The sequence below is a fragment of the Cuculus canorus genome, chromosome 2 (genome assembly GCF_017976375.1).
Source record: "Cuculus canorus isolate bCucCan1 chromosome 2, bCucCan1.pri, whole genome shotgun sequence".
NCBI classification, from domain to species: Eukaryota; Metazoa; Chordata; class Aves; order Cuculiformes; family Cuculidae; genus Cuculus; species Cuculus canorus.
Window position 1 is genome coordinate 95,594,485 of NC_071402.1, and position 27,867 is coordinate 95,622,351.

The window sequence follows — 27,867 nt, forward strand, 5'->3', positions numbered from 1 at the left end:
TGGCCTCCTCTGGACCCATTCCAACAGTTCCATATCCTTCTTAGACTACATATTAGGAAGAGATTCTTCATGATGAAGGTGGTAATTTCCCAGGTTGCCCAGGGAAATTGTGGATGCCCATCCCTGGAAATGTTCACAGTCAGGTTGGATGGGGCTTTGAACAGCCTGGTCTGGTGGAAGGTGTCCTTGCTCATGGCAGGGAGTTGGAACTGAAGGACCTTTAAGGTCTCTTCCAACCCAAATCATTCTATAATTCTTATGTTGACGATTCCAGAACTGGACACAGTGCCAGGTTCTCCACTGGTCCTCACTTGATGGTTATCCTAAGCCACCACCCACAACAGCTTCCCGTCCCCCACCTGCCTTGTGTCACCAACCTCACACCCTGGTGTGTGGCACCTACCAATGCATCCATCCATCCATCCATCCATCCATCCATCCATGCATCTATCTATCTATCCATCCATCCATCCACCCACCCACCCATCCATCCATCCATCCGTCCGTCCATCTGTCTGTCCAACCCTCCCGTCCCTCCAGCCTCCCAGCCCCCAGAGGCTCCGCCCCCTTTCCCCCCCCGCGCGTGGGCGGGGCCGGAGTTGCTCAGCTGACTCGGGGGCGCGCGACGGCGCGTGGTGGTTAGTTGGACAGTACAGCCGCGAAGCGCGGGCGCGAGCGCGAGGTGGGGGGAGCGCGCCCAGGACCGAGCTCTCGCTCGCAAAGCCGCGGCGCCTGGCGCGCGCCGCTCCCCCCTCCCCCTTTCCCTCCTCCTTCCCCTCCTCCCCCCCCCTCCTCCCCCCGCGTCGCTTCCGCCTGGCGCGCGGCGCTGCCGCCGCCGCTCCTCCTCCCTCCCTCCCTCCCTCCCTCCCTCCCGCAGCTCCGCTCGGCTCCTCCGCTCTCCTCGCTGCACTTCGGAGGTGCTGCACCTCGTCAACCCCCTCCCCCGCGTCCTTCTAAGCTCCGGTTGTGGGTGACCCCGGTGACAGTCGCGGCGACAGGCGCCGAGGAAGAGGAGGCCTCAGCCGGGATGTCCGGGCAGCAGCCGCAGCCGCCGTCGCTGCCGCCCCCCGCCGGCCCCGCGGCCGCGCTCCTGCTGCCCCCGCCCGGCCCCGCCGCGGGGCCCGGCCCGGCCGGCAGCGCCCCCGCGCCTTTCCCGCACGGGGACCCGGCCCTCAACGAGCAGGAGAAGGAGCTGAAGCGACGCCTCAAGAGGCTCTACCCGGCCGTGGACGAGCAGGAGACGCCGCTGCCCCGCTCCTGGAGTCCGAAGGACAAATTCAGCTACATCGGCCTCTCCCAGAACAACCTGCGGGTGCACTACAAAGGTGAGGGGCGGCCCCGCTGCCGGGCAGCGGGCTCGGCGGCGACAATAACAGGAAATAAAACACGCTCCCCTCCCCGCGATCTTCCCCACTCTTGTTTTCCCACCCCGGGGCCACCATCGAGTGAGGACGGGTGGTGGAGGACCTGGAGCACTGTGTCCGGCTCTGGAATCCCCAGCATCAGAATTACAGAATGGTTTGGGTTGGGAGGGACCTTAAAGAGAGCATCCGGTTCCAACCAGGGACACCTCACACCGGACTAGGTTGCTCAGAGCTGCATCCAACTTGGCCTTGAGCACCTCCAGGGATGGGGCATCCAGAGCTTCCCTGGGAAACCTGGGCCAGTGCCTCCCCACCCTCAAAGTGAAGAATTTCACAGAATCACAAGATTGGAAAGGACCCATTGGATCATCGAGTCCAACCATTCCTAACACTCCCTAAACCAATTTTTTCCATATGTCTAATCTAGGAAGGATATGGAAGTGTTGGAAGGTGTCCAGAGGATGCCACAAAGATGATCCGAGGGCTGGAGCACCTCTGCTATGAGGACAGGCTGAAGGAGTTGGGGTCGTTCATCCTAGGGAGGAGAAGGCTCCAGGGAGACCTTAGAGCAGCCTTCGGTACTTAAAGGGGGCTACAGGAAAGCTAGGGAGGGGCTCTTGGTTTTACACTGCCCTCAGCGTGGAGAGAAGGGTCTTGTTTTGCCCTATTTGAGCTTTGTTTTTCCTTCTTCCTTCTTCTCCCTTTCTGTCGCGGTGCGGGGGAGGGGGGACAAGGAGCCGCCTCCTTGTGCTTCTGGAGTGGACATTATGTAAACTCAGACTTCCTCCGTGGATCCAGGTATCACCAGATGTTTGGGTCTGAGGCAGGAGAATAAAGGAGAATGGGTATGACGTGTCCTGTTTATGGAAATGAGCGAGAGAAGAAGTGGCTGCTTTTTCTCTCGAGAAGAGCAAGGGTTAAACGGGGTTAAGAGCAGCGAGCGTTAAGCTATTAAACACGGAAATGACGGGAGGGGAAAGCACAGAGAAAAACACGGTTTATTTTTAAACTGTGAAAAATGGAATTAAAGTCACTGGTAATAGTCTGTTGTACTGACCACGGAGTGGTTTGAGGGAAGGAATGACAATAGGGCTTACATCAATAAAGGTGGTTTTATAAGTTTGTGCCTAGATGTTTCATGGTTAAAGTTACCGATTTTCAAAGAAAATGTAAAAATCAAAGGATGCATTTGTATAAATTGGTCAAAGGCAACAGAAGAAAAAACTTATGTTGATTGTTACGAAATGTCGTAAAACCTGGAAACCTAAGCCTGTGCTCTGACCTGAAAAAACACAGACACATCTGGTGTTCTAGGCCCAAGTCCTAAAGTCGAAGTGATTTTGAACGCACAACGCCTCTGAGTTGGCTGTGAAGAACTGGATCTTTTGTCAGTCTGTAGTCAAATGAACGTTGGGGGGGGGGGGGAAACAGCCTTGCAATTACCCTTTCTCAAAGTTTACAGTGGAGAAATTCAAGTGAAATCTTGATAAACGTGTTACTGTTTAAACCGAGGAGGAAAACGGCAACACAAACACATGGCAGGATTTGGCTGCCATGAAAGGATTAAATGTACTCTCAAGACTTTTTCTTAATAGAGAAGCTTTATTATAACAAACAAAACACTCTTTTAAAAATGCAAAGTTTAATGCGCCATGAAAAATAATAAAGGAAGTTGATGACTATAGAGCAGGTTTTTGGGAGGCACCGAGTGATTTAAGGGCATGTTATTTAATACTCAACTTTAAATTTCCTGGCTTTCGTTCAGTCTTTTATGACCTTGTATTTTTAGAAGCATTTTGTATTTTCTGATGTTTAGTAGTGGAGGGTTTTGTGTAGGTTTTGTGTTTTTTTCTTGACAAGATCATAGCATTATGGTCATGGAGTCCTTCTGCTTATTTGTTTTGTTTTGACCAACTCTTGGCTCACAGACTAGGATTTAAAGATGGAACTTCTGGAACTTGCAGAAGTGTATTTTCAAGATTTCTTTGTGCTATCCTGGCTTTTCCTCACTTCTTTCCTTTGCATTAGTGTTAATAAAAGAAATACATTATCTCAAAGAAATCGCAGGAGTCTCTGCATGTTTCTGAAGGTAACATAAGAAATACTGTGGATGCTTTATGAGAATTGAATCCATAAAGCACGGTTAGCAGGTTATAATCATAAAATACCTTTACTGTAGCTCTTAAATAGTAGTAAATGATGAAGATTGAAGAGTTCCTGTATTAGCTCTAAGATTGTGAAGAGGAGTAGTGCCAATGTAGTATGGGCACACTTTTCTTTCTCTTAACTGCAAATGGGAATGAATGGCCTCTTAAGTGGCCCATCTTTTCTTCCTGGTAATTTAATGAAGGTGGCCATTAGGACAGCCCCACATATATGTTATCAGCCTGGCACCTCAAGTTGCTAACTGGCCTAAAGAGGGAATGGTATCAGGGCATTCCTATCCGAGATGTGGGAAAAAAACCAAACTAAAACATCTGCTGGCTTTTCACAATCCTTCAGTCCTCAGAGTATGATAAAAGGTGAAAAAAATGAGGAGATTCAATGAGGAGAAAAAGGGAAGATAGCAAAAAAGAATCCGCTTAGCACTGTAAAATGTTGTTTCTATGAATCAATTGCAAATAGAATTCTCAAAGCATTTAAAGTATTTTCTTGTGGAATACTGGCACTTTCCATTCTTCTGAAGTTATCTAAGTGGTCATGGAAAAATAGTACATGGTTCTGTTCAAATGAAACTTGAATCACACATTGAGCATCGGTAAATAAGTGGTGTATTCTTGACCAAAATGCTCAGGGAAGGGAGAGAAGACAGGTCTGTGCAAAGAAGCCAGTAATCAAAGCAGTTATTACAATTTTCTAGTACAGATACCTTATATGCTTAATTAAGCTTTCTCTGCTATCTCTGTAGATTTCTGGCTATAGAGCTGTTTTTCTGGAATGCTTTCTTCCTGTCTGTGACTGATTGGCGGCTGAAGCTGGTAAACATCAGTGCTTTCCTTCCACCCTGGATGTGCTGGGGATACTTGCCTCTGAAAAAAAAAAAAATGGATGGGGAGAACAATCAGAGTAAAAGCTTTCAAAGTACTTTTTTAATATAACTAGCTTTATAGTTTGTGTGCTGATATATTGTATGCAGTGATGTTTTTGTTTCATTGGAATGATGTTCCCCTCCATGTAATTTTGAATATTCCTTTAATTTCCATGCATACCAGTAGAGAACTTGTATGGAAATGTGAGCTGTGGTGGATGTCTCTTTTTACCCACTGCAGCTGTGATGCTTTGTGTCCTGCCTTTCTGGACCTGAAAGCATCCTACAGATAGGTTAAAAAACCAAAACTGCCACAAAACTAGGCATTGATCGGCGTGGAGGCTTAAAGAAAACAGTACAGCATAGCATCAGAATAACAGCTCTTTAAATTTTGTTGAGGGTCAGCAAAACCTGAGGGTTAGTGTTGGTTTGTTTTATCTCTCTGAATCATAGTGTCACTTAGAAAACACATGTGGGAAGGGGGTTGAAGGGAAGATGCATTGACTGGTGTATTGTTTACCAGAACAGGCTAATTTCTTTATGCAGTGAGCTATTCTTTTATACTTTTAAAAATTATGACTCTTGATTAGCAAGCTTTGTCAAAATCTGTATATGAAATGCACATGCGTTGCATCAGTGATACTGTAATATGGACAAACATTTCTGTGTTGCTGCCAGTTAGCTGTGTAAGCTGATAGAAAGCCCTAGTGACTGTTTTTCGTGGTATTTCTATGTAAAGGAGACATGAAAAACAGTATCAGAATAAAAATTGTCATTTCACTTAATTGTAGGATTAACAGCTGTGGGCTGTAGGCAAAGATGGAGTAAGGGTTCAGACAAGTGTATGATACGTGTAAAGCAGTAGTAACTGCACAAAATATCTAGCTATTAAGGTAAGACATCTTTAAAAGTATTCCTACATATTTCTAAAATATTCAGAATTAACACATGGATCCTGTTGAAAAACGGATTTCATAAATGCTGGTTGTGATATGAACATTCCCCTAGACACACAAGTTCAGTTTCCAGCAGATGAGAACCTATACCATGTAGTATAAGGGGATAAAAATACAGACTCAAGGCGTATTGTAACTATGAAAAACTATATACCAAATTAGGTAAACAGACTAATTAGTGATAAAATCATGGAAGTCCTGTAGTAACTTCACTTAAATTAGTCTTGTGACAATTGTCAAAAAAAAGCTGAGGAAAGTTGTGCAATTTTGAGTAAGCTGCCATTGCGTGAACTTTCTCTAATGTGTCACAGGCCAGGAAATCTTAGCCAGACACTATTTACAATGCAGTTGCCTTTGAACTGTCTCTAGTGCCAAAATGAAAAAAAATATATTTTATTCTTCAGTGCAATCTGTGCATCCCAATTCCTATAACAAGCCGAAGAGGATTCTGTAGTAATAGTTTTCTGCTGTCATTCAGTGGTAGAGGGATGGTATCAATTTTTCTGGCAGAAAACACTTGAAGTACAGTACAGGGTGCCTGCTTTGGACACCTTTGTAGCTGAGTTGTCTTGCTTTTTTTAAACTATAGAAAAAGTTGTAGTAAAATCTGTGTTTTTTTTAGTTTTTTGTGTTGGTGAAATTCTCTTTCCTAATGAATTCAAGGGAAGATTAGGCCTTGATTATTTTATTTTTGGCAGGGTGAGCAAGTCATTGAACACCTGTTGGAAATAACTGCATTTCAGCTTATGTAAACTTCATTTAAGGATTTAAATGGTATAAACATGCTTACTTTTGTCTAGGTAGACACTCCCATAGACTTTGTTTGGAGGATTTGGTGTATATGCATTATGTGCTTTAGATTTAAAGTTAAAAGATTGTATTTTTGAAAGCTGAAATGGTTTCTTCAAAGATGGTTTTATCTGAATTTACTTTTCTCAAGTAGATGGAATTTAAATTTAGATTGATGTCAATTTAATTTTGCTAAAGGACTGAAGACTACTTTTAGGAAAAATGAGTAGCGTGAATGATTGCTTAAAAGAGAAGAACACAGCTTTACTCCTTAAGCATAGTTGACTCACAGTTAAACACTTTTAGTGAAAACCCGATTAAAAACAGTTCTGACACTTGAACTTACCTATGAGCTGGTTTACAGTGCAAAGTTCAAGCTTTGTACACCTGTTTTCCCATCTCTGCCCAGTGTATCTGTTTGTAGAATTCTTTTTAATGTTGCAAATGAATAAGTTTTACTGTTAAATAATGCGTAAATTAAAAGTATTCTTTTAAATACTTTACCTGTAACTTGCAGCTATGAAAGGAGTTCTGTTTCAGGGAATGTAGGGCTGTGTTCATATGAACTACTTCAGGCATTTGGAACCTCTGATTCAGAAGTTTAGAGTTGGGTGTCAAAGTTCCTTTTTATTCACAAGCAAGGAAGTGGGGATTCAGGTTACCAGAAAACGTGGCAGCAGTATATAATGTCAAGCTAATGGGCCACCCAGCTCGGTGTCCCATCCATGACAGTGGCCGTGAGCGTCTACAGAAAAATCTAAAAATATGTTGTGCATATGTAGCATATCTGCATTTTCCCATCTCAGTTTCCAGCCATTTTAGCTGAAGGACATCCAGGGTTGAAGACAGTTTCTCAATTAATTTGTGTTCTAGAAGCTTGCCCAGCAGCCACTTAAACACTGGCATCTCTAATATCCTCTGGTAAGAAATTTTGCAGTTCAGCTACCTGCGCTGTAAAGACCCTCTTTCCTGTTTGAAAGCTGTCTGATAACTACTAACTCTTGACTCCTAATGCAATCCAATGTAGCTTGGTAGTACTGGCAGTCTCAGCTAGCGTGTTGAGACAGTGTAGAGGTATTTGGAATATTTGAAAGTACGTTAACTGCTTGATGCTGTTGAATTTGCTGTTAGAAATAATAACTGTATATAACTGCAAATAAAAGCAGCGTACTCAAGTAGTAAAATGGGATTCATAGGAGATTATTCTGTAAGGACAGCAGTTCTGAATTTTAGTATGTCTTCTGTTTTAATGGGATTAAAGTAGTTTTGGGCACAGACTTCCCCAGGCATATTGCTTTACCACATGAAGTGTTTGGCAATACTGATAAGGTATCCTGTTACTTCTGCCCCTTTGTCGACCTCTTATTTGCAGGGTGACAGCTGTTTGTGACTGTGTTGTGAACTGGATCAGGGAACTGATCTGCTGCTTAAAAAAATCTGGTAGATTTCTTAAAGCTCAATCAGTTAATCAATCTGGTTCATGGTATGTCCTTACAGATAGCTGCCTGGATTTGGGAGGGGCTGGGAGAAGGGGACTGGTTTCAGGAAGAAGTGCCAAGAATACCTTAAACTGGTGTTGTTTCCAAACACTTAGGCTGTGATTTCACAAAACAAAGTCTGCTGGGTAATAGATGTACATTTTCAATAATATTTGGCTGGTTCCTACTACTTCTGTGTGGAAGACATGCCCAAATAAGGAGACTGACTCAGACTGAAACTACACAGATTGTCAAGTGCATGGAGTAACCAAGGGAACTTGTTTGCAGTCTATTTTAAAGTAAAAACTTCAGGATATTTGAAAAGAAAGTATCTTTCCTTCCACTCTCCCCTCCATCATTTAATCAGAGTTATTTGAATTTAAGAGATCTCTCAGGATTTAATGTTCTACCCATAAAGTTTGGGTGCCTTTTAGCTGAAGGATTTCTGCATACTTAGGAGCGATAATCTAATTCATAGCAGCTAGATAGTGAGATACCAGCACTTGAGAACCAAGCCAAATCTGTGGAAGTTCTAAGGATATGTACTTGGTTATTACCTTTGTTGACACTGCCTGAGGAAATAACTTAAAAGTGATGAACAATAAAACATGCATGCTGTCTTATGTCATACTCTTATATGGAAGAGTAAATTACTGTGTTTTCCTCACATGAGACTTGTGAAATTAAGATGCAGAAGGTGGGTAATAAGCCTCATATTGTAAAATATGTGAGGTGATTGAAGGATCTTTATAAAATGTAAATGTACTTTGTAAAAAAAAAAAAAAATGTCCTTTATAAAAGGACATATTGAAGTCAGCAATGAATTTGCACCCAGAATGTTAAGATAGTTGCCTTAAGGTAGTAAGATGCAGAGGTGAACTAGTTACATCAGAAAAACTTTGTGGATTAAACCTAATCTCAGTGAGTAAAGAATTCCTGCTGTGTTAGCAAAGTTTTGAATGCAAATGCAGCCGTGGTGTAAGGGAGAAATCTCCTTGGCCGAGTGTGTGCCGTTTGGTAGGAGATGGCTGGCGCTAGCTCTACAGGCTAAGTGTTTACTGTTTTATCAACGTTTACACTAGAGGGCTCTGTGGATAGAGGTTCAGTGGTGTAGGTCAGCCGTGCCCAATCTTTCTGGGTGCTTATGCTATGCTGTCATTTTCCTGCAGTTTCTTCCTTGCTTTATGACCTGACTTGCTGCACGTGAGATGTGATTAATCTGTGCCTGAGCAATGATTCCAATGTTAATCCCGCTGGAAGGAGTGTATTATAATTTTCTTTTTTGCATGCACAGATTGAATGCTGTGCAGGTACAGTAGGCCTCCCTGTCTAGGCTGGAGATGACAGCTGGAGTGCTGCAGCCCAAGCGATTCATACAGCACACTCAAAACAGTCATCTCTTTTCATCATGCCTCAGATCCACACAGAGAGTGGGCATGAGATCCGTGTGAACTGTGACAATCTGTTCTTGGTAGCTATCTTATTGAAGTACCTCTTGCCAGGATCCAATATACACCTTGCTCTCTTTTTTTTTTTCTTGTTTTTAGTTTTTATATTTTTAAACTGTGCCCTGTGACCCCATGTGTAACTTTCACACAATAATTGAGGGATTTTGATGTGTCTGGGAGAGACTGAGCTTGCTTGAACAGGATGCTGCCAAAACAAGTCACCTCGCCAAAGGCCTGCTTCCAAGTTGTCTTTGAAACAAACGGTCTGTGAAGAGGGTGACCCATTTAGAAGAGTTAGTCTTAGTGAAGTCCAAGAGGCTCCTGAGTTTAGGTTGAAAATCCCTAGAGTAGGCAAGAGCTAGCATTGAGCGTTCTTGTGGCAGAGCTGATATGTAGTGACCCTTGTAAGAAAAAGGGATAGGAGTTGTATTATCTCAGTTGCAGGCTGTAATGTTTAGCACTGACCTAAAATAGAATTCTTTTCCATCTTCTGAATGCTAATTTGTACATTCTGTATAATGACAGATATTTATTCTGAAGGACGTTAGGATTAAAATACCCTAAATAACGAAGATTCAGAAGCACTAGGCGTTAGATTAAACTCTACCATGCTTCAGTCTATAAAAATTATTAAGCCATACACATTTGTGAAATCATACAGTTCTTTCGGACACAGGTGGGCTTATATCAATATGTACTGTGGTGAAACTTAGTTCTAGTTTCCCTTCAAATAATTGTAGAACCTTTTAGAATAGCATACCCAAAAAATCTTATTACATTCTTAACTGCAATGCAAGTGCCTGCAATGAAAACTTTGTTGGAAGAAAATACACCAGTATAAAAATGAGGCAGGTTAGAATATCATATGGTGTTTGGTCGTTATATAAGTCTTCGGTTTTGAGTGGTTGATATGTATACTTTTGAGACATCTTCTGTAATTATCTAAAACACATTTTTGTTGTTTTGAATGCAATTGTTTTTCAGGTCACGGAAAAACTCCAAAAGATGCTGCTTCTGTACGAGCTACACATCCTATACCTGCAGCCTGTGGCATATACTATTTCGAAGTTAAAATCGTCAGTAAGGGAAGAGATGGGTAAGCATTGAGTGCATTATTAATTAATTATTACTTGAAATACAGTCTCATATCATCTTTCAGTCAACTGATATTTTTGGTTTCAAAACTTATTTTAGTATTTTACCACTTCCATATTCATGAGAAGTTGCACTCTGATATTTGCTTGTTTTAATTGTTATTGTATTTATTTTCCACAATTCATTGTACATGAAAAATACTGTAATAGCATCTTCTCTTTTTCTTGACAGAGAAGTTAGGGTTTGAATGTCCATAGTTTAACCCTGCTCTTACCTTTAAAGGTGCTGGGTTTTGACTTACGGCTTTACAGACATCATGTAATTTTTAGAAAGTTTTTAGGGTGTACAGCAGGCCAACTTGCCTTCTCAGTTCAATCTTTTAATGGATGTCATATCAATTCTAAAATGGAAAGCTATTCTTAAGGCTACTTGTTGTTGAACAGTAATAAGACTAAAGGGGAATATTCTGAATAGGTGCCTGGGAATTTGTCACGCTGTGGAAAGAACACGAGTTGATGAGTGAGGGCAACTGCTGCTTCCCAGAATCCATCTGAATTGTGTATATCTTGAAGCACAGGTTATACCATGTTTTTAAGTCTACTGGAGCAGATGGAATCTTGCCCAGGAAAGTCTTGAAGTGCTAATGAAATCTTTGCCAGACCACTTTAATCCCTTTTCATCTTTCCTTGAAAAGGGTGTGTTTTAATCCTGATGTATTGATTGTGTTGCTAGTTTAAGAGTACGTAAGCAATACTTCTTTCCAGTATACTGCAATATAGACTGTGGTTCTGCTTCAAGGTTCCAGTGAAGACTGAGTGTCGTTTGTCCTCGGTACTGCACAAGCAGGTTGTGGATGCTTATGCCCTGCTGTGAAAACAAATCTTGAGAAAAAAGAACTTGTGTTGTAGCTCTTTAGATTAAATTCAGTTCCTCTGTCTTTGTCTTGCTGCTGTTTCTGTCATGTTCCCAGTGTTCTGTAAATAAAACAGTATTCAAACTTTTTTGTGTTTCTTACAGTATCGTATAGAGATATTGAAAGAATAGCCTCTCGGTACTGCTGCTTCCTTGTAGGAGCATTTATAAGTTTGTCACCAGTTCTGTTGCCAAAAATTATGTCTGGGAGGTTTCTTTGCTGTGAAAAATGTATGTGTGTAGTTGCTTTTGTCACACTATGAAGGTCTAATTATTTTTATAGTGAGCTGATATCAATTAGTATTTCAAGTAATGTTTTGCTATCGATTTTAGGAACACACTTTGTGTTATTTTTATTCTAAAACATTTTTAAAAATTGTTCTGCTGCTGTTGATTAAGAGGTTCTTATTGTGATTTGCTAGTGATGCACATGTCTATTCTTGAAATGTATTTCAGCCTGCTTGGTTTGGAAGTTAGCTTTTTTGAAACGATGGATTTCAAAAGGTGTCCATGTGTGTGGATGTCATTTTACATATTTCCTCTAACACTTTACCTTAGACTTCTTTGTTTCCCTTTGTAGTAATTTCTAATTTAGTAGGCCACTACAGAAGTAGAAAACAGCCCTGAGTAAAGCATTTCAAGGTTTTCTAGTTTAAATGGTTATTTGTGAGGTTGACATAGCTAAGACTTGTAGGCTGCCTCCTAAGATTTCTTAAAAAATTGGAGGGGTACTTTTTAGTTAGTGATTATACATACTGCCTTGTCCTTGCTTCAGACTTGTGACTTTCTTTTAGTGTCACTTTATGAAACGTTAGCTGCATAGAGATGAAACGTTATTTTTTTTAATTGTATGAGGTAGCATAGGTGCTGGGGGAATACTGTGCACAGAACCAGAGTCAAATGTAGCTTAGCTGGTAAAGAGCAGTAGTCAATATGTGGAGCCTCACTGGCTGCGATGTATCTCTGTTTTCAGGCCCAAGAGGCCTTTGACTTGATGCAGGGTGAATTTCTTATGGTTCAATGTTGTGCTGTTCTCAAAGTAATACATTCTTCTGTAATAAGTAAACTGGGGAATTAAATGCAGGGATATATAAGTAGGTCTATAGAATCCAGCTCATGTCAGATAGTGTTATTAGTTCTTTCTTGCAGCTGGCTTGCTCCAGGTACATTTTTACTTGTTTTTTTCTTCTTTACTTGGTGTCTGGTAATGGGAACAGAGTTTAGAAAGACCGTATCTGTAGAGGACCAGCATGTAACTAATAAGGTCAATTGGTTAAAACACCTTACTGTTGCAAAATCATCTATTCCCAAGGCCTGAGGTGAGCACTATAGCTGTTTTTTATAGTACTGTTCAAAATAAATCCTAGACTACCCGAGGCAATGCAGATATCTATCTGCTAGCTGAAGTACAGCTTTCAAATTTCGTAAGTGTCAATAAATAATTTAATGGTGTATATTTGAGGTTCCTTTTGGTTGTGAGTTTTACTATTAATAAACTAATCTAAAAGTATTTAGTCCATGTAATGTGTTATATGGGCAAGTCTAACAGCATTCTTGCTTGTACACTTTACTTAGCCTGACTTCCCTCAAATCATCAAAACCTTTTTGCTTAAACCTATTCTAGGAGGTTTATTTTTTGTGATAGTATAGCACTTGGTGGCACTGCTGCTGGAATATTATCTTGAGTATCTCAAAATTGCTGGGCAGTCACCATGATTATTCTTCTCTAAAGGAGCACAGCCCGTTTTAATATAGGATGTAGATGTGGCATGGCTCCCAGTATGGCTTGTCATAACTGTCTGTGAGAACAGCATTGGTTTTGTCACGTTGGTGACCTAGGTCATCAAATTCTTTATGTATTTGTGGGGTAACAGTCTTGAGTAGAAATTTGAAGGTGCGTAATAATTTAATTTTGGAGATGTTCATCATGATCAATTTGTAGGCATTATGGAGACATTAAAGAAAGCATGAAAGCCAGCTAACTAGGAAGTAAGAAATTGATATGGAGGTTGGTGTTGCAGAGCAGATGAAGAGTGAACTTGCTTTTTGATACCTGAATGAGAGGCGATAGTGGCATGCAGCAACTGATGGCAACAGATGAGGAAAAGGGAAGTGAGAGTTAAGGTTTATAAAGTTGAAATATCATGTCTTGGTATTTGTTTGGCAGGATGAATCCTAAGTTTTTTTTTAATGTGCTGCTACAGTACAAATGTGAAATAATTATCTTAAATATTTTTAAATTCTTGTTAAAAGTGCTACCCGACTGTCATGTTTCTCTGTAAATATTAAATTTTTCCAATTTTCATTATTTCTTTGGTTTTCTTCCTTAATTTCACATCTCCTTTTGCAGCCTGAGGACTTCTGTTTATTTACATTCTCCTTTTATACTCTTTTGGTTTATTTTGTTTGGCTTCATGTAGAACATTGTGGACAGTGATGTGAGTGATTTGGAGATGATAACACCAGATGGGTAATGGTTGTAAATATGGGGAAGCGTACAGAGGTGATGATTAGAAAGCATGGTAGGAAAAAGAGTATTAACTGCAATAAATTATGTCTGAATCTCTATTATCTCAGTTAATTTAAAAATAAATAAATACATATGTGTCAGTTAAAAAGAGTATTGCAGCGTGTACCGTGAAAAATTCTGATGTGATTAGGGAAGCTATACAGTTGTAGCTGTAAATTAAACCTTTATAAGCTATAAACACTTTTCATTGGTAATTGATCTATCAGAGAACCAGAAACTTTTATTCTGTAATTCCTTAATACAGCACTCGAAGAAATGAGATGGGCATTGTGTTGCCTTTTGCATACAACTCTCTTGTTTTAGTTTCATCTTAGTTTATAGAATAGGAGCTTAATTAAGGCAAACCAGATTGGCTGTTAAGGAAGGGGAGTGAACAAGAGCATGCTAAGTCCTGTGGACCTGTTCTTGTGGATTGGAAATGTAAGCCTTAGTCTCTAAATTATCACCATGGTGGCCATTCTCTTAGGTGTATCCAAGTGAGATATTTCTCAGTCTCTCTCAAATCTTTATTTCAGTTTTCTTTTGCTGCTTTTTACTGAGTTCAGTTGCTCTAGTCTTTTACATATTTAGGTCCGCTGGCTTTGTGTAAAGCGGTAATGCATCTGCCTTGCAGCCCCATGGTTAATATTTTATTATAGATACCAGTTAACCTTTCCGTCTTTTACACAACTAAAGACACTTGCATGACACTGTTATAATTTGTCAGGTAGAAGCCTGATAGCTTTGTGCTGTTGTTTCAGGCATCCTTTAATGGTGAAGAGTCATCTATAATCTCTTTTAGTTGAGAGACTGGGAACTTCGCTGTAACCATAGGTTGTACTCTGGCAGCTTGTACTGGGCATAAGCATAGTCCAGCTCTGTTTTCCAAGAGGCTATCAATGGTACCCACTGGGTACCTGGCCTTCAGAAGCAAAATATAATACTGTTCCATTATTTTATGTTATAAACACCTTATGTGTGTGTGATTTACTGAGTGATTGTCCTTTTCTGTGTGAATTTCAGTCTTGGGCTTGTTGGTTCTTGTAATGTATCTCTTCATTTCCAGTCAGGGCAATAGTTTTTTAATGTTTCCAATTCTCATTTCATACTGTAGTATGTCCAAGAGGAAAAGCAGTCTCTGAACACTCACTGATTTTGCTTCTCTTGTCACAGCTCGTGACTGTTTATGTCAGCTTCACAGTAAACCTGACTGGGTAGCTCATTCTCCTAAAGGTGAACTCAAGAGTGAGTTAGTTACCAGGCAGGTCTGTTCCCCAGTGTGGCTGTTTGTATTGCTTCATGAGTAGCTATGACAGCAAAGGAGAGGGGAACTCGGGGCAGAAACAAACACCTGGGCCCAGGAAGGTCAGGATGCTACTTTTGGTCATAGTGTCAGCTTATGCCCACTTAGTTTTAGTTTAAATACAACTTTTTGATTCTTTCGTGAGGAGAGACTTATTGTGTGTTTCTTTCTTGGGGATAATGAACTTTGGGGGAAAATGCCTTTGTCTTTGGTGTCTTGAGTTTCTGTCCAGTCTATCTTATTCATTAATTTGTAAATGCAATTACTAGCAATGGTCAAGTGATAGTAATGGCATTTACATATGCACAGTCTGTAGTGCTTTAGACCAGCTGAAGAAGATATATGCTTGAAGTGCAAAATCCTTTAAGTAGATGTGCTTTGTTGGGGGGGAGAGGGGAAAAAAAAATAAAAAAAGGAATAGCAACAAGCATTGGAAGTGGTGATCCATTTAGGAGAAAAAAAAATGATAGCCAAGTTTAGAAAGAGCTTTAGTCTTTTAGGTGGCAGCCTTTAGCTTACACTTCTGTGAGCATGGTTGTTTAGTCTTTGGTGTGGTTGTACTGATGCAGATCTTCATGGGCGTGCTTTATGTTGCACATTTAAGTTCTGCTAAACATTCTGCACTAGAATAAAATGTTACTACAGCAACTCCTGCAAGTAATCGGTATGCCTTTTGGTAAGGCAGTGTTAATAAGGTTTTAGATGCCTGTTGGATTATGGTTTTTTTATAACACTGCCTATACAGTCAGTCATTTGTTGTTTTGGCAGTGTCTTGTAGTATATGTGTATATGATGAAGTGGGTGAAGAAATAAAAAAGGAAAAACTATCCAAAACGTACAAATACCATGAGACTTCAGTTTGAGTTTTCATGACTCCCATGCTTATGGTTTGGCCTGAGCTAGTTTAACGCATTTGAGTGGTGCTTGTGAAATACAAATGCTTTGTTGTCTTCTAGAGCATATTTGTGTAACTCTTGAAAGAGAAGCCCTGCATTTTTTATTGCAATTTTTTTTCTGTTGCAGTAAGTTGTCCTTTCCTTTAGCATCTAGCATACCTATTTTCTTGTTCACAACAGAAGTGTAAACTGGTAAACAAAACAGAGAACATTGTCAGTTGCTGTTCTGTTCGCATTTGCTTTGTATACCTACTAATCTAATGTAAAAACTTTGTGCAGTCTTAAGACCTATTTTTATAGCTCTGCTATGACCTCAGCAGTTGTTTGTTACAACACTATGCAAACTTCACTCACTCTTTACTTGTGTGTGAGTATGGCTTGCAGCATTATTAGCAGAGCACTTGTGTATAGAGTAGAATCTGATAACATCTGAAGTAGCTTTCTTGCCTTAGAGCCTTCATTTGAATTGTAGCAGCTGCAAGAAGAAATTGCATAATGAATCAGCAAGTGTATCTTTCCTTAAATTGTAGCAGTTTTTACTTGAATGTAGGAGACTAGCCATTAGAGAGAAATGAACAGCATCTAAATGTGTAAGCAGATTATTTGAAGTTTGAGTTTTAATGGTCAGAAATATATGGAACTGGAACAAGAGAGTTTTATATCTTTGTTGATGTTTTCTAGAAATGAAGGTTCTAGTTTAAAAGAAAATCGAAAGAATATATTTAATTTCTTATTCCCAGCTCCTTGCAAAATCTTTTAAGTTTTCTTTCTTATGAGGTTTATTCACATAAATATAGTGTATAGATTATAAACTTACTGCAGCCTGAACTTGCATTATGTTATTGTCTGTGCGACTGTTCTTTTCTGACAGTATGATCCCAAAAAAGGCTTTAGTCCTTACAGAAAAATGTCAGAAGACAGTAGCCTCAGAAAATGAGAGGGATGTCAGTAAATGAGAGTCTTCCTAGGAACATTATGGGATTCAGACGCAAAATGTTACAGGAATAACAGTTTCAAGCACTATGCAAGATGCGTATCTGACTTCCCCACCCCTCCCAATGTAGAACTGGATTAATCTGAAACCTGGGTTTATCATGTTCCAAATACCGTTTCCTTGGAAACGTTCCATAAAATTAAACTTGTTTTCAATTTGAAATGAAAGACTCAAACTCTCTGTGGCATATTTTGAAACATTTAAATGGAGAAAAAATTTAACAGCTCATTTCTTATTGTGATTGTGCAGACAATAAGAATCTCGAATTAGCGTATTCCTACAAAAAATTAATGAAGAGTAACTATAACTATGTTAAAGGTGAAAATTCAACACATTTTTAGAGTGCTGTATTTCTGACCTTATGGTGTCAGCGAAGACAGTGTAGAAAACTATAGGAGAGCATTATTCCAACTTCTTATGTCCGTGCAAGTCAGTCAGTTGCAAAGGCCTCTTAGAAGATTGTTTGGTCTTAAGATCTTTACAGATGTTGGAGGTTTTTTCTACTTGTACCCTTTTCTAAGATACAAACTTAATAGTAAAACAAACTGCACCTGTCATAGCCTACATTTGTCCTTTTTTCAGAGTGTTAACTGTGCTTTTCATAGTAGTCAGTGCATTTGATGGATAAGGCATAAGGTGTTTTCAGTTGCCTTATTTGTGGGTGTAAACATCTGCTAGTGCTTGGGCTTAGGTCCCTAACAGATACTATGGTAACTTAGGTTTTAACACCATATTGTTGAAGGTGCTTTCTTTATAGCATGTTAGATACCAGCTTGATTATTTACTTTCACATCACTAAAACGACTTAGATTTTGAAGCATAATGTAGCAGTTCTCCAGGTTATGCTGTCTTTAACAGGACATGTGGACACAGTGAAAGTCAGGAGGAATTTGACTCTTGCAGGTTACGGGTTGCTAATGAAATCTGTATAGTAGGAAGGCTATTGTTTTTTTGTAACTTAAGGTATGCTAAATTATTTTACTTGTCTTTACAAATACAGTATGGAATGTTTATTAGTTTGTTTTTAACTAGAAAAGTGGTTGTTTAGTATTAAAATTTATCTTCAGCCGCTAGTAAGCTTTCTGATGTACCTGTGATTTGGCATAGTTTTTGAGATCTTGCATTCCTCTTGATGGAATGGTGGGATAGTATATAATTAACCTGAATTCTGATTATTATCAGCTTGCATATATTGAAAGATCTTCCATACACCTTCAATACACTGGCTAAAAAAATCTAACAGAACACTTTCTAACAAAAATAAGAATAGTATATCTTCTATGTGAACTGCTGGGGTTTTTCTTTTTCCTTACGTTTTAGCAGTCTTCAGTTCTGTACCATCTCTTATCGCTATTTTTTCCTGCAATTTGGTTCTGGTTTTTTTATTTCTCACACTTATTCTATTCAGGCATCCAAGTAGAAACGATAAGGCTCCAGCAGAAATGTGAATTTAGCTCTTTGACTGAAAAGATATTTGAGGAGAAAATAGTTATTGTGAGCTTGCTGCTTGTTTGTTATACATTTCAGTGAAGAGAAGCCCAGGCTTTTCATTCTGTTAGTGGGGAAAAAAATAGGTGTTACAGTACCTGGGTTTTTGACATTTACTTTTCTTCTGGTTTGTGGCAAAAAGCTGAATCCTCAGCAAATTTTAAACTTCACAGCTCTGTAGTATTCCTAAAAATTTCTACATGACTTGCAGTTGGAATATGAACTAGAAGATGTGATGAGATGGTAAAATGGTAATCTATATCTTTAGTTACCTGGAACAAGAATAAATACAATTTGAAATGAAAAATTAAAGAGTATGTAAGATGTGATTGCTGTCTTGGTCCTTAATACTAATTGGCTGCACTTCAAATTGGTTTTCAGCTGTAGTCTCTTAGTTCAGTCTCTCATGGGTGGATTTCATCTATTCCAGGAGCAGTTTTACATGATGTTTGTAACTTTGTGGCCTCCTTTTATACCTGAGCACTTTAATAAGGTGATGAGTAGCAACCAGTGGGACCAAAGTGCTTAGAGAGAGGGGCTTATTAATAGATAGGAACCCAGGTTACTGTCTACCTAGGCAAGTGGTCTTCCCACTGCAGCAGCCAGGGATGTTTACAGGGTGAAGAGCTGAGGTGGAGGCACCATCTGCAAGTGCAGATGCAAGTGATGAGGGGAGGCGGCGTAAGAACCACACCATTATTCACCTCTCTGGTCTCTCAAATCATGCTGTGTCATGTTCATTTTTGGAAGGTGCTACGTGTTGGAGCAAGTGTGCTGCTTCCTGGTGCTGACACTTCTGTTTGCCCAGGGCTGCTGTTACAGCATGACGTACTATAAGGGGACCTGTTCTTCCTGTCTGTGGCGCTCTCCTTGACCAAACCCATTCATGTGACACCTCAGCAGGAAATGCATCATGAACTGACTGAGAACAGTCTGGACTTGCATTTCACCTGGGTGCTAGCATATCTGTTTGTTGTGCTGACCTGCATTTTTATTGTAGAATAAGGGACAAAAACTTAAATACGTAGGTCTGCTGTTGTTTTTCCTCCTGATTCCGAGACGCGTGATATGTGAACCTTCAGGATGCATGCAGGAGGACAGTTTATGTAATTCCTAGCACTGAAGCAAGTCTTTTTGCAGACAGTGACTCTGGATCTAAATATGGGCTAAGCTTCATTAAAAACTAAACAAAAAAGTTTTTAAGCCTATGAAGCTTACAGGTGCCAGGCAAAAAAATTATTACACATACTGGTTTGGCATAAATACATCTCCTGCTGGTGAATTTTAGAGCATCTAAAACCTAAATGGCATGGTACTGTTTTCTGCCTCAGTTGATAGTGTGCTGTATCTAGTTTAACGTGGGATTAGCTATCCATCAACTGTAACAAAAGGCAGATTAGTTTATTTGATGAGCCTTAATTTTGCTCACTTCTAGTCCGCAAAATGTAGCCATTGCTTTTTCATTGTGAAAGATGTCTATAGTGAATATGTTAATTGTTTGAAATGTTTAATCTAATTTTATCTGGGTTTCTGTTAATACCACCTTCTTCCTGATAAAACAGTGTTAACAGTCCAAATAGTTAAAAGTGAATCTCAGGGAAAAATATGTACTGTTGAACATCTGCCGTCTTACTCAGATGTCAGTGCCTAGTGCTTTCTAGACGTTGCCAGTGGGTAAAGAGTCCTTGTTCCCAGCTATATTAAGTACAGTGGGTGCATGTTTATGAATGTTACTGAGTTAAAAGAGAAGGCTTAGAAGATGTGATACCTAAGGGAGAAAAAACAGGAGGTACCAAAATGTTACCCAAGTGATTATTCTCTGTCTAGTATTTAACATTTTTGTGTAACTTATGTCTTGATTCTGTAAGAACACTGAAAAGAAACTTTGGTTGGGATAAAGAGGTTTTTATTATGACTCACTTTGAAAGGGTGTTTGCAGTCAGTGGAGTTATTTGTTCTTTAAAAGTATTTTTAAATGTAGATTTCTTAAATAAATTCTCCTTAACAGGAGACTCTACAGTAACAGATTTTCAGTCGTTACGTGAGAATCTTTCATGCATCAAACTCCAGACTATGCTAATAACAATTCTGCCTTTATTATTTAAGACAAAATCAAGGGGTTTCCACTTGTTGCTTTCATCTGTAATTGTTTCATTGACTCTGCTGTTACAGTGGTGCCTCAGTAATATAATTAGCAGTGCAGCAAAGACTAATCCTTTTGATTGTTGCCCTTCACTTCAGCTCGAAACCTAATATCTGCTATGCATGGTTCTGAGGTTCCATTTCATGCTAGTATGTTGGCAGGAGAGGAAGATGGTATCAAACGTTAGAAATTATCAGAGGAGGTTCTAATTTGAACCAGGACCAAAAATATTTGAATATTTTGCTAAACTAGGAAATGTTAGATTTGGGTCATTTTTTTGATACTTTCTTTAGTCGATGGGGGAGTTGGTTTATTTTGGGCAGGGGGGGAAATGGTGAAAGCCTAGCTTTTTGATATGCTGATTTTTGATTTCCATTGTGTTGGTCATGAAATGACTTCTGCTTAAGAAACAGAAGCAAAATTGTTTTTACAGATTTCAAATACTGTCATTTGGGCATAGGGTGATTATTCATTTAAAATTTCCAGTATTTGCTATTTAGTTGTTAACAATTGTACTGGACACAGACTTGATTAAAACTGCTTTTTGTAAAGCTGACTTTTGGACTTTATTGACTTAGTAATAACTTGTTTAGACTTAAGATTACTGATTAGCACAGTTAAGATATTTTCCCTCTTTAGTTTGCCAAGAGCTAAGTAACTTTGCTGGTAAATATCTCAAGATGGCATTCTGCTCAATGATCCAGGCCTTCAGTGTTTCAGTGTGATCTTTCCATAAGTGCTGTACAAGGACGCATTTTTGCTGTTGAAATAATAAACAGTTTTTCATGTATTTTATAAAACTACTCATTCCAGATTTTCTGCGAAACATGATTAGGTATGTTGAAGGTGATTAAGTTAGTATGTGTTTAGCTTTGCCCCTGCTTTCAAAATAAGACATGGCCTTTGGCTTTCTTCATTGATATTTTAAATTTATGGCTAATACCGGTGTTCTCCATCGATAACCAAGAATGCTTAAAAGAGAAGAAGGTTGCCTTTACCATTTGAAGGGACAGAATCTGTTTCCAGTAAACCATATAAGCTATGAATTAGTTTTCAACTCCCTTACTGTTGTGCCACCGTTGAATGAATTCTTGGCAGCTTGATTCATGTATGATTAAATCAGCACAATGTTTCTTGGCAATATCGCACATGTGTATGTATTCTTGTGAAAGACAGATTAATTTCTTCTTTCTTTCGCTTCTGCAGTTACATGGGAATCGGGCTGTCAGCACAGGGTGTGAACATGAACAGGCTACCAGGTATGTTTCAGTATTTATAATGTTTCGTAAGTTACATTAGCTAATTGTGTTTTTTTAGATATATTTGACCTTGTTGGGAAGGTACTGGTAAGCAACAGCATAGCATGACGTCTCTGTGTTGTATCTGTTATATGAATTATGTAAAGCTTGCAGCTAAATTTTAGCTTTTATTGTACATTTGCTCCTGTACTAATTCCCCCAACTCTTAGGGTTATTTATACTTTTTTAGAATACAGATAAATCTTAAAATTCTCATCGTGTTTCCTGATAAAAATGAAGCTATAGATTTCCTTGTTCTCTAAACAGAATTTCTAGCAGTAAGCATGAGCTGCTATGATAAAAACTTTGTCAGTTATAGAGTGAGATCTCCTGCTGTTACTTCTGTACCATTACCTTTCCATCCTTAACAGTAAGGATGTGTAGCATAGTTTTAAGTCTTGACTGTTGCATCTACTTGCATAGTCAAGGGCACTGTCTTGTTGTCTTCAGTATCTCTGTATAATATTTAAAGAAATTCTTTAATTGTAAAATAAAAATAAAAAAACAAAAAACTCTTAATTTTTTTAAATTGTTACTATAAGCCAGGTATAAAATCATGTTGAATTGACCTTAAAGTATCTGTACTCCTTCTCTTGTTGTTAACTTTGTTCTGGTAGAGGTAGATGTCTGGTAGATGAATTATTAGTGGGTGACATTAAGTGTATTTTGAGTATGAATTAAGTTGCATTGCAAATAATTATCGAAGATAGTACTAATCAATGTAACTGCAGTAATGTAACTGCAGTAATTGGGCGTATTTAATGTACTGAGAGATGCTTAACCTGGTGCCAGCTGAAGATACCAGTCCTACAGATTAGGGGTCTAAGCGTGGAAAATACTTTCAAATAAAAATGTTAGGCAGCAGCCTGGTGGAAGAGTAAATCCACAAAGTTTTACACTCTAAAAATAATTTGAGTTGTCAGTGTAAATTATTCTAGTGAGAATGTGGACGTATGTGTGTATATATGTATGTATATATATATATATATATGCAATTCGGGAATTTGTTTTAAAGATCATGCTCTGTATTATTTTGAATAGGCATTTAATAGATCTGTTAGGAAGATTTTATGGTGCCTGAAAGTTTGCTCCTTTTCTGTGTGTTTTTATTGAGTATTGAATTGTTGAAAGGATGGACAGGTATTTTTAAATGAGCTCAGACTAAAATTGCTTGCTGTGAATTTCATTGACTAGTGTAACAATATGAAGCTTCTTAACTGGTTCTGCAGCTTCTTGACCTGCAAAATTAGCACCATATTTGCATACGTAATGATTTGGCTGTTGACTGTGACTTTCGCCTGTATTGTTAATTTTTTTCCTTTTTTTTTTTTTTTTAATTTTTAGGGGCAGCAAAGATAGTGACATTATAGTCTGGAGATTCTGCTATTATGCAGACTGCTTGCTGCTGGATAGTCATTGAGAATAATCAGGAGTAGAAATGTGTTTCCCAAGAGATGCATGTTTGGGTTTTAGCCAGGAAGTATTTGATTATGACATATGGTAGCAATAGTTTTGTAAAATGAAACAGACAACAGGAGAATCTTTACTGCTTTATTGGGACATGTCAAATCTGCATATAGCTTTTCAAATTTAAACATTGTTGCTGAAAATATTTTTGGTGTTGATAGCGTGTTCATTTAAAGAGAAGAATGTTTTATCTGAATTTATATTACCTGTTATGCACTACAAATTGAACTACCTGTTCACCCATTTTCATAAAAGAAGTAGTTGGTTTTTTAAATGAAACAGATTTGTTTATTAGATAAGAAATCTTAGAAATCACAAAACTGAGCGTAGTAATTAATCATATTAACTTGGTTAGAATTTACTAACTTTGTATAGTCTTGCCATTATTTCACGATAAAGGAAACAAATTCCAAATGCTTTTGTTCTCTAGGTTGGGATAAACATTCGTATGGTTACCATGGAGATGATGGACATTCATTCTGTTCCTCTGGAACTGGACAACCCTATGGCCCAACATTTACTACAGGCGATGTCATTGGTTGTTGTGTTAACCTTATCAATAATACCTGTTTCTACACAAAGAACGGACACAGCTTGGGTATGGAGAAATGTTATCTTTAATGATAACATTACGTCTGTAAGTCTGTTGTAAATCTGAAACTCTCTTCATGTCAGGAGCAAAGTGTTTGAATACTTTCAGTACTCGCATAATCTATGAATTATTTAAACCTTTGGGAGGAATAATTTCTTATGCCATTTGCATTAACTTTCCACGTGAAATTGGAAGGATATGTTGTAGCATCTCATTCCACAGGACCTACATTTATGAACTCTACTCCTAAATCCACAAATAATACTTGATTCTTATACCTTATATTATAAGGTAATAAACGATAAAAGAATTGGAAAAATGGCGGATGTGTATAGCTAAAATTCATTGCTGCTGTATGGGGGACACCTAGCCTTCACTAAAACCTTACGTTGGATGGGTGTTATTTTGAACATATGTTCTAGAACACTGTCTTTTGGATTCCCAGTCTGGAGTCATGTATAGTTGGACTAGAGCCATGAATTATACAAGTTGTGCTAAAATTAAGCCCATTAAATTCTTGTGGTAAATTTTAGTTCTCTGCAACACTGTAAGATGATTTTTGAGTTTGAAAGTGGTAGGAGCTGATGACTTTATTTTTTTGATGTAATATATTTAATTCAGTTACTTTGTGCAATTTAATGAGTAAAGATACAGAGTGAAAGGAAAAAAAAAAATTTACTTCCTGCTTTAAGGAGAGAGCAAGAGCTGGGGAAGACATCCTGGAATTGTGCTGAGGGAAGTAAGAAGTTTCAAGGGATAAATCTCTGAAAGAAGAAATAAGGCTTTTGTCATGACTAGAAATGTGATAAAGAGAGGCTTGCTTGACACAAAGTAAGAGGTTATTGAGATAAGGACTTCTGAAGTCACTGTTTTATATTCTTACATTGCCAAATATGAGGAAGGTTTGGAAAGTAGTAACGGGAAGGACATGGTTTAAATTCTTTGTCTCTCAGAACAAGGCTGCCCATTTGTTTGCTTAGGCCCTGAGCAAACAGTGCTAACTTTGGAATTTTCCTGCCCATACTCAGAGCAGGGCTTGGATTCCTCCAGAGGTCAATTCCAAGTAATCACTTCTGTGGTTTTATTCTATCATGATTTAATGTTTCTTGTAAATTGAATGAGTCTATATACTTGGACTTAATACCTTGGCACCTGTGGCAGTGAGACACTTGAACCACGCATAGTGTAGTTGTTTCGTTGGGGGCTGTTTCAGGATATCTGTCAAAATGGAAGATAACAAGCTCATGTTGTGTTTACCCTGATCTTTAACTGGGTTAAAGCTGACAAAGGTGGTCTTACCTCATTCTCTTTTGGGGACTTGTAACTGTGCCTGCAGGTAAGTTGGATCAGGTTGTTGATCAACTAAAGAGACACTGGTTTCCTGACTGCACTTATAGTCACGTGTATGGAAGAGCTAGGAAGGGAGGAGCAGAACCTTCTTTTTCTTAGAGCAGACTGAATTAGTCCAAGAGTGGGAACAGTACTCCAAGTGATTAAAATCTGTTTAAAGAGGATAACAGAATGGCATAGGTGAGGAGAGGCTAGTAAAACGTCATCTGTCAATAGACAGAGTTTGATAAACACTTTATATATTTCAGAAGGAAACCTGACAGCTGTTCTGCTGTTGTGGGCTTTGCTAGCTTGCATTTCTGGCAGAGGAAGACTGATTCTGTGTTCAGGGGACAAAGAAATTTGAATTCTTGGCTGTCTTGCTGAGTCTTGCTCCTACTTGTCTGGAATTTTTATACGATTGTGACTTGGAGGACATTTATGTTTCTTCTCTGGGCCACGGATGCAGTCTAGAATATTGGAAATCTCTGGCTTAGCCTGGGATTTGATACTACAAGAAGGGCTAAGCAACTATTTATGTAAGTGTGAAATCCTGGTTTAAAAAAGAGAACAAAACCCGCAGTATCTGTTATCACTCGGTCATCAGCTATCATTTATCTATCTTGCCATTGTTATTTTGGAAAAGGGCGAGCTGTATGTCAAAATGTGCCAAACAGAGGAAGTAATCATAGCTTAGAAAAAGTTAGTGTAAACAGGTAATAAATAAAATGATAGCTTTGAGATGTGACGGTAAGAAGCAGATTCACTCTATACGTCATTCTGTTGTATCAAAGATGGAAGAAAGGAATCCAGATGCTCTTATGCTTTGAAGTCTTGAAGAATAGAGATGGAAAACAGGAGTGGAATTGAGGACAAAAGGTTAAAAGCTTTGTTTTAGGATCAGAATGTCCTAAGTTGAAAGGGACCCAACAAGGATCATCTAGTTTTACTCCTATCCCTGCATAGATCTTAAACTTTAATCATAAGTCTGATACAAAATAAATAAGAGTTTGAAGGGATAAGTAGATTTGAATCATGATTCACTTGTAAAAAAAAAAATGGAAGAAATACTTGCAACAATAATGAAAATTATGAAATACTGTCACCATTTGACTGTCAGAAGCAGATTTCCTGGTACTTATTTTTTAACTGAAAGCTCCACTGCCTGCCTAAATTGTGTGAAGCTCCTGAATTGCAGAGAGGCCAGATTTTTGGCTAATCCTGAGACATCAAAATCACCGCCTTGATCTTGCGGGTAGATGTATGCCTGTAGTTACATAACAAGATATTCAGCTATTCTGTGTATAAATCAAAAGACACTGGTGTGGATTAGAGTGAAACGCTTACCAGACTGACTTGGAGTATTATAGGCATGTGTTGCTCATGTAAAGACAATAAATACTTATGAAGAAAAGTAATAGCAAACAAGAAAAGATATTGTTAAATATTAGTGTCGCAGTATCAAGACATGCAAGTGAAAAATATCTTCAGGCATTTTTATTTTTTCTCTTAATTTTAATCTGTAGCCAGAATTTTCATGCTTTCTAATTGGTATGATGTTTGCTAAATCTTAGGCCCTATTTTGAAAAACTGAGGGCAAATTGACAAATTACTTTTTGCCAAATGCCACCTTTTATTACTCAGGCGCATCACTTTTGCCTAAGCATCATGTCACCATAGTTAACTACTTACTTGTGAGATGGTTTGGGTGAGTTTTTTGAACATATAACAATACAGTTAAGAAAATGAGTCTAGAATCCAGAAATATGGAAATTAATCTTAATTTTCTCTTCATTACAGGCATCGCTTTCACAGATTTACCGGTAAGATAAGTGCATTTTCAAATAGCTTTCCTGTGTATTATAAACAGATATTTCAAATGTAACTTGCATTTCCTTTATGCTTCCTGGAAACACAATTATAATCTTCTCAAGCAATTGAATATCAGATACTTCTCAGCATTTCAGTACTGCTTTGTTAATTGAAGAAAAAAGTTTGGTTTTTACACCGATCCATACAAGGGTCTTCCTTTTCAGGTTGTTAACAGGCAGTTCTAATGGAAGTTTAGCAGAAAATAATACATACAAGTAGTTACTGTGTACTTTGTTTGATACATGCAGGCCCTTCATACAAAGTCAAAGCTGTGTTAAACCCCAGCGTGGTCCATGTCTGTATCCCTGTGTATCTTATATGCAGAAGGACTGGCTACTTAAGGGATGGTCACTGTAGCTCATGCTCGATGCCTAATTTTCTCTGTACTGTACACTCCGTAAGAGCAAACATATCAAAATAATTTTTTTTTTAGGAAAGCTCCAGATATCAAAAGTCTTCTAGCTTTTTAAGTCAATTAAATTGTACTTTCCTTAAAATGTTAAGTGTGTTCCCTATGCTACTGGTACAGGCAAGATTCTGCACTTATTTTGGTTTTGTTATCATCCATTTAATTTCTGCTTTAATCTGGTTAGGGTGCAATGTGTGATGCACCTCCATCTGACCAGCTACACCATTTGGTATGGCCTTAGGAGGCAAGGACAGATATTTAGGAAAAAAATAAAGTCAGTAGCCCTGGGCACCTCTGAGCCCCACCATGGGGTTGGGTGGTTTGTGAATCCAGTGCCACTGTATTGGATCCATGGGATGTCAGCAGGGCTACTTGCTGCTAGCACACAGAAAAACTGACACTGTAATTGGAAGTTTAAGGCCGGACTCTTCCTCATTGGAATTGATTGCTTTCATCTCATGAAAAGATTTGAGACTTGTGCTTTATTGATTAGTCTA

The 27,867-nt window shown here is 38.7% G+C and overlaps 1 protein-coding gene across 4 annotated transcripts in view; it reads left to right on the plus strand.

The window, feature by feature from the left end:
* Positions 1 to 886: 886 nt before the first annotated feature.
* RANBP9 (RAN binding protein 9) overlaps positions 887 to 27,867 on the plus strand; it is a 40,895-nt gene continuing 13,914 nt past the window's right edge. For 2 of the 4 annotated variants that reach the window (XM_054057508.1, XM_054057509.1), the window contains exons 1-5: positions 888 to 1,325; positions 10,048 to 10,159; positions 21,610 to 21,662; positions 23,599 to 23,766; positions 26,890 to 26,912. In XM_054057508.1, coding sequence (XP_053913483.1) covers positions 1,028 to 1,325; positions 10,048 to 10,159; positions 21,610 to 21,662; positions 23,599 to 23,766; positions 26,890 to 26,912 — 654 coding nt within the window. In that variant the 5' untranslated portion in view covers positions 888 to 1,027. Of the gene's footprint in view, positions 1,326 to 10,047; positions 10,160 to 21,609; positions 21,663 to 23,598; positions 23,767 to 26,889; positions 26,913 to 27,867 lie in introns of all 4 variants that reach the window. The other 2 variants (XM_054057510.1, XM_009564195.2) reach the window with 2 other exon arrangements.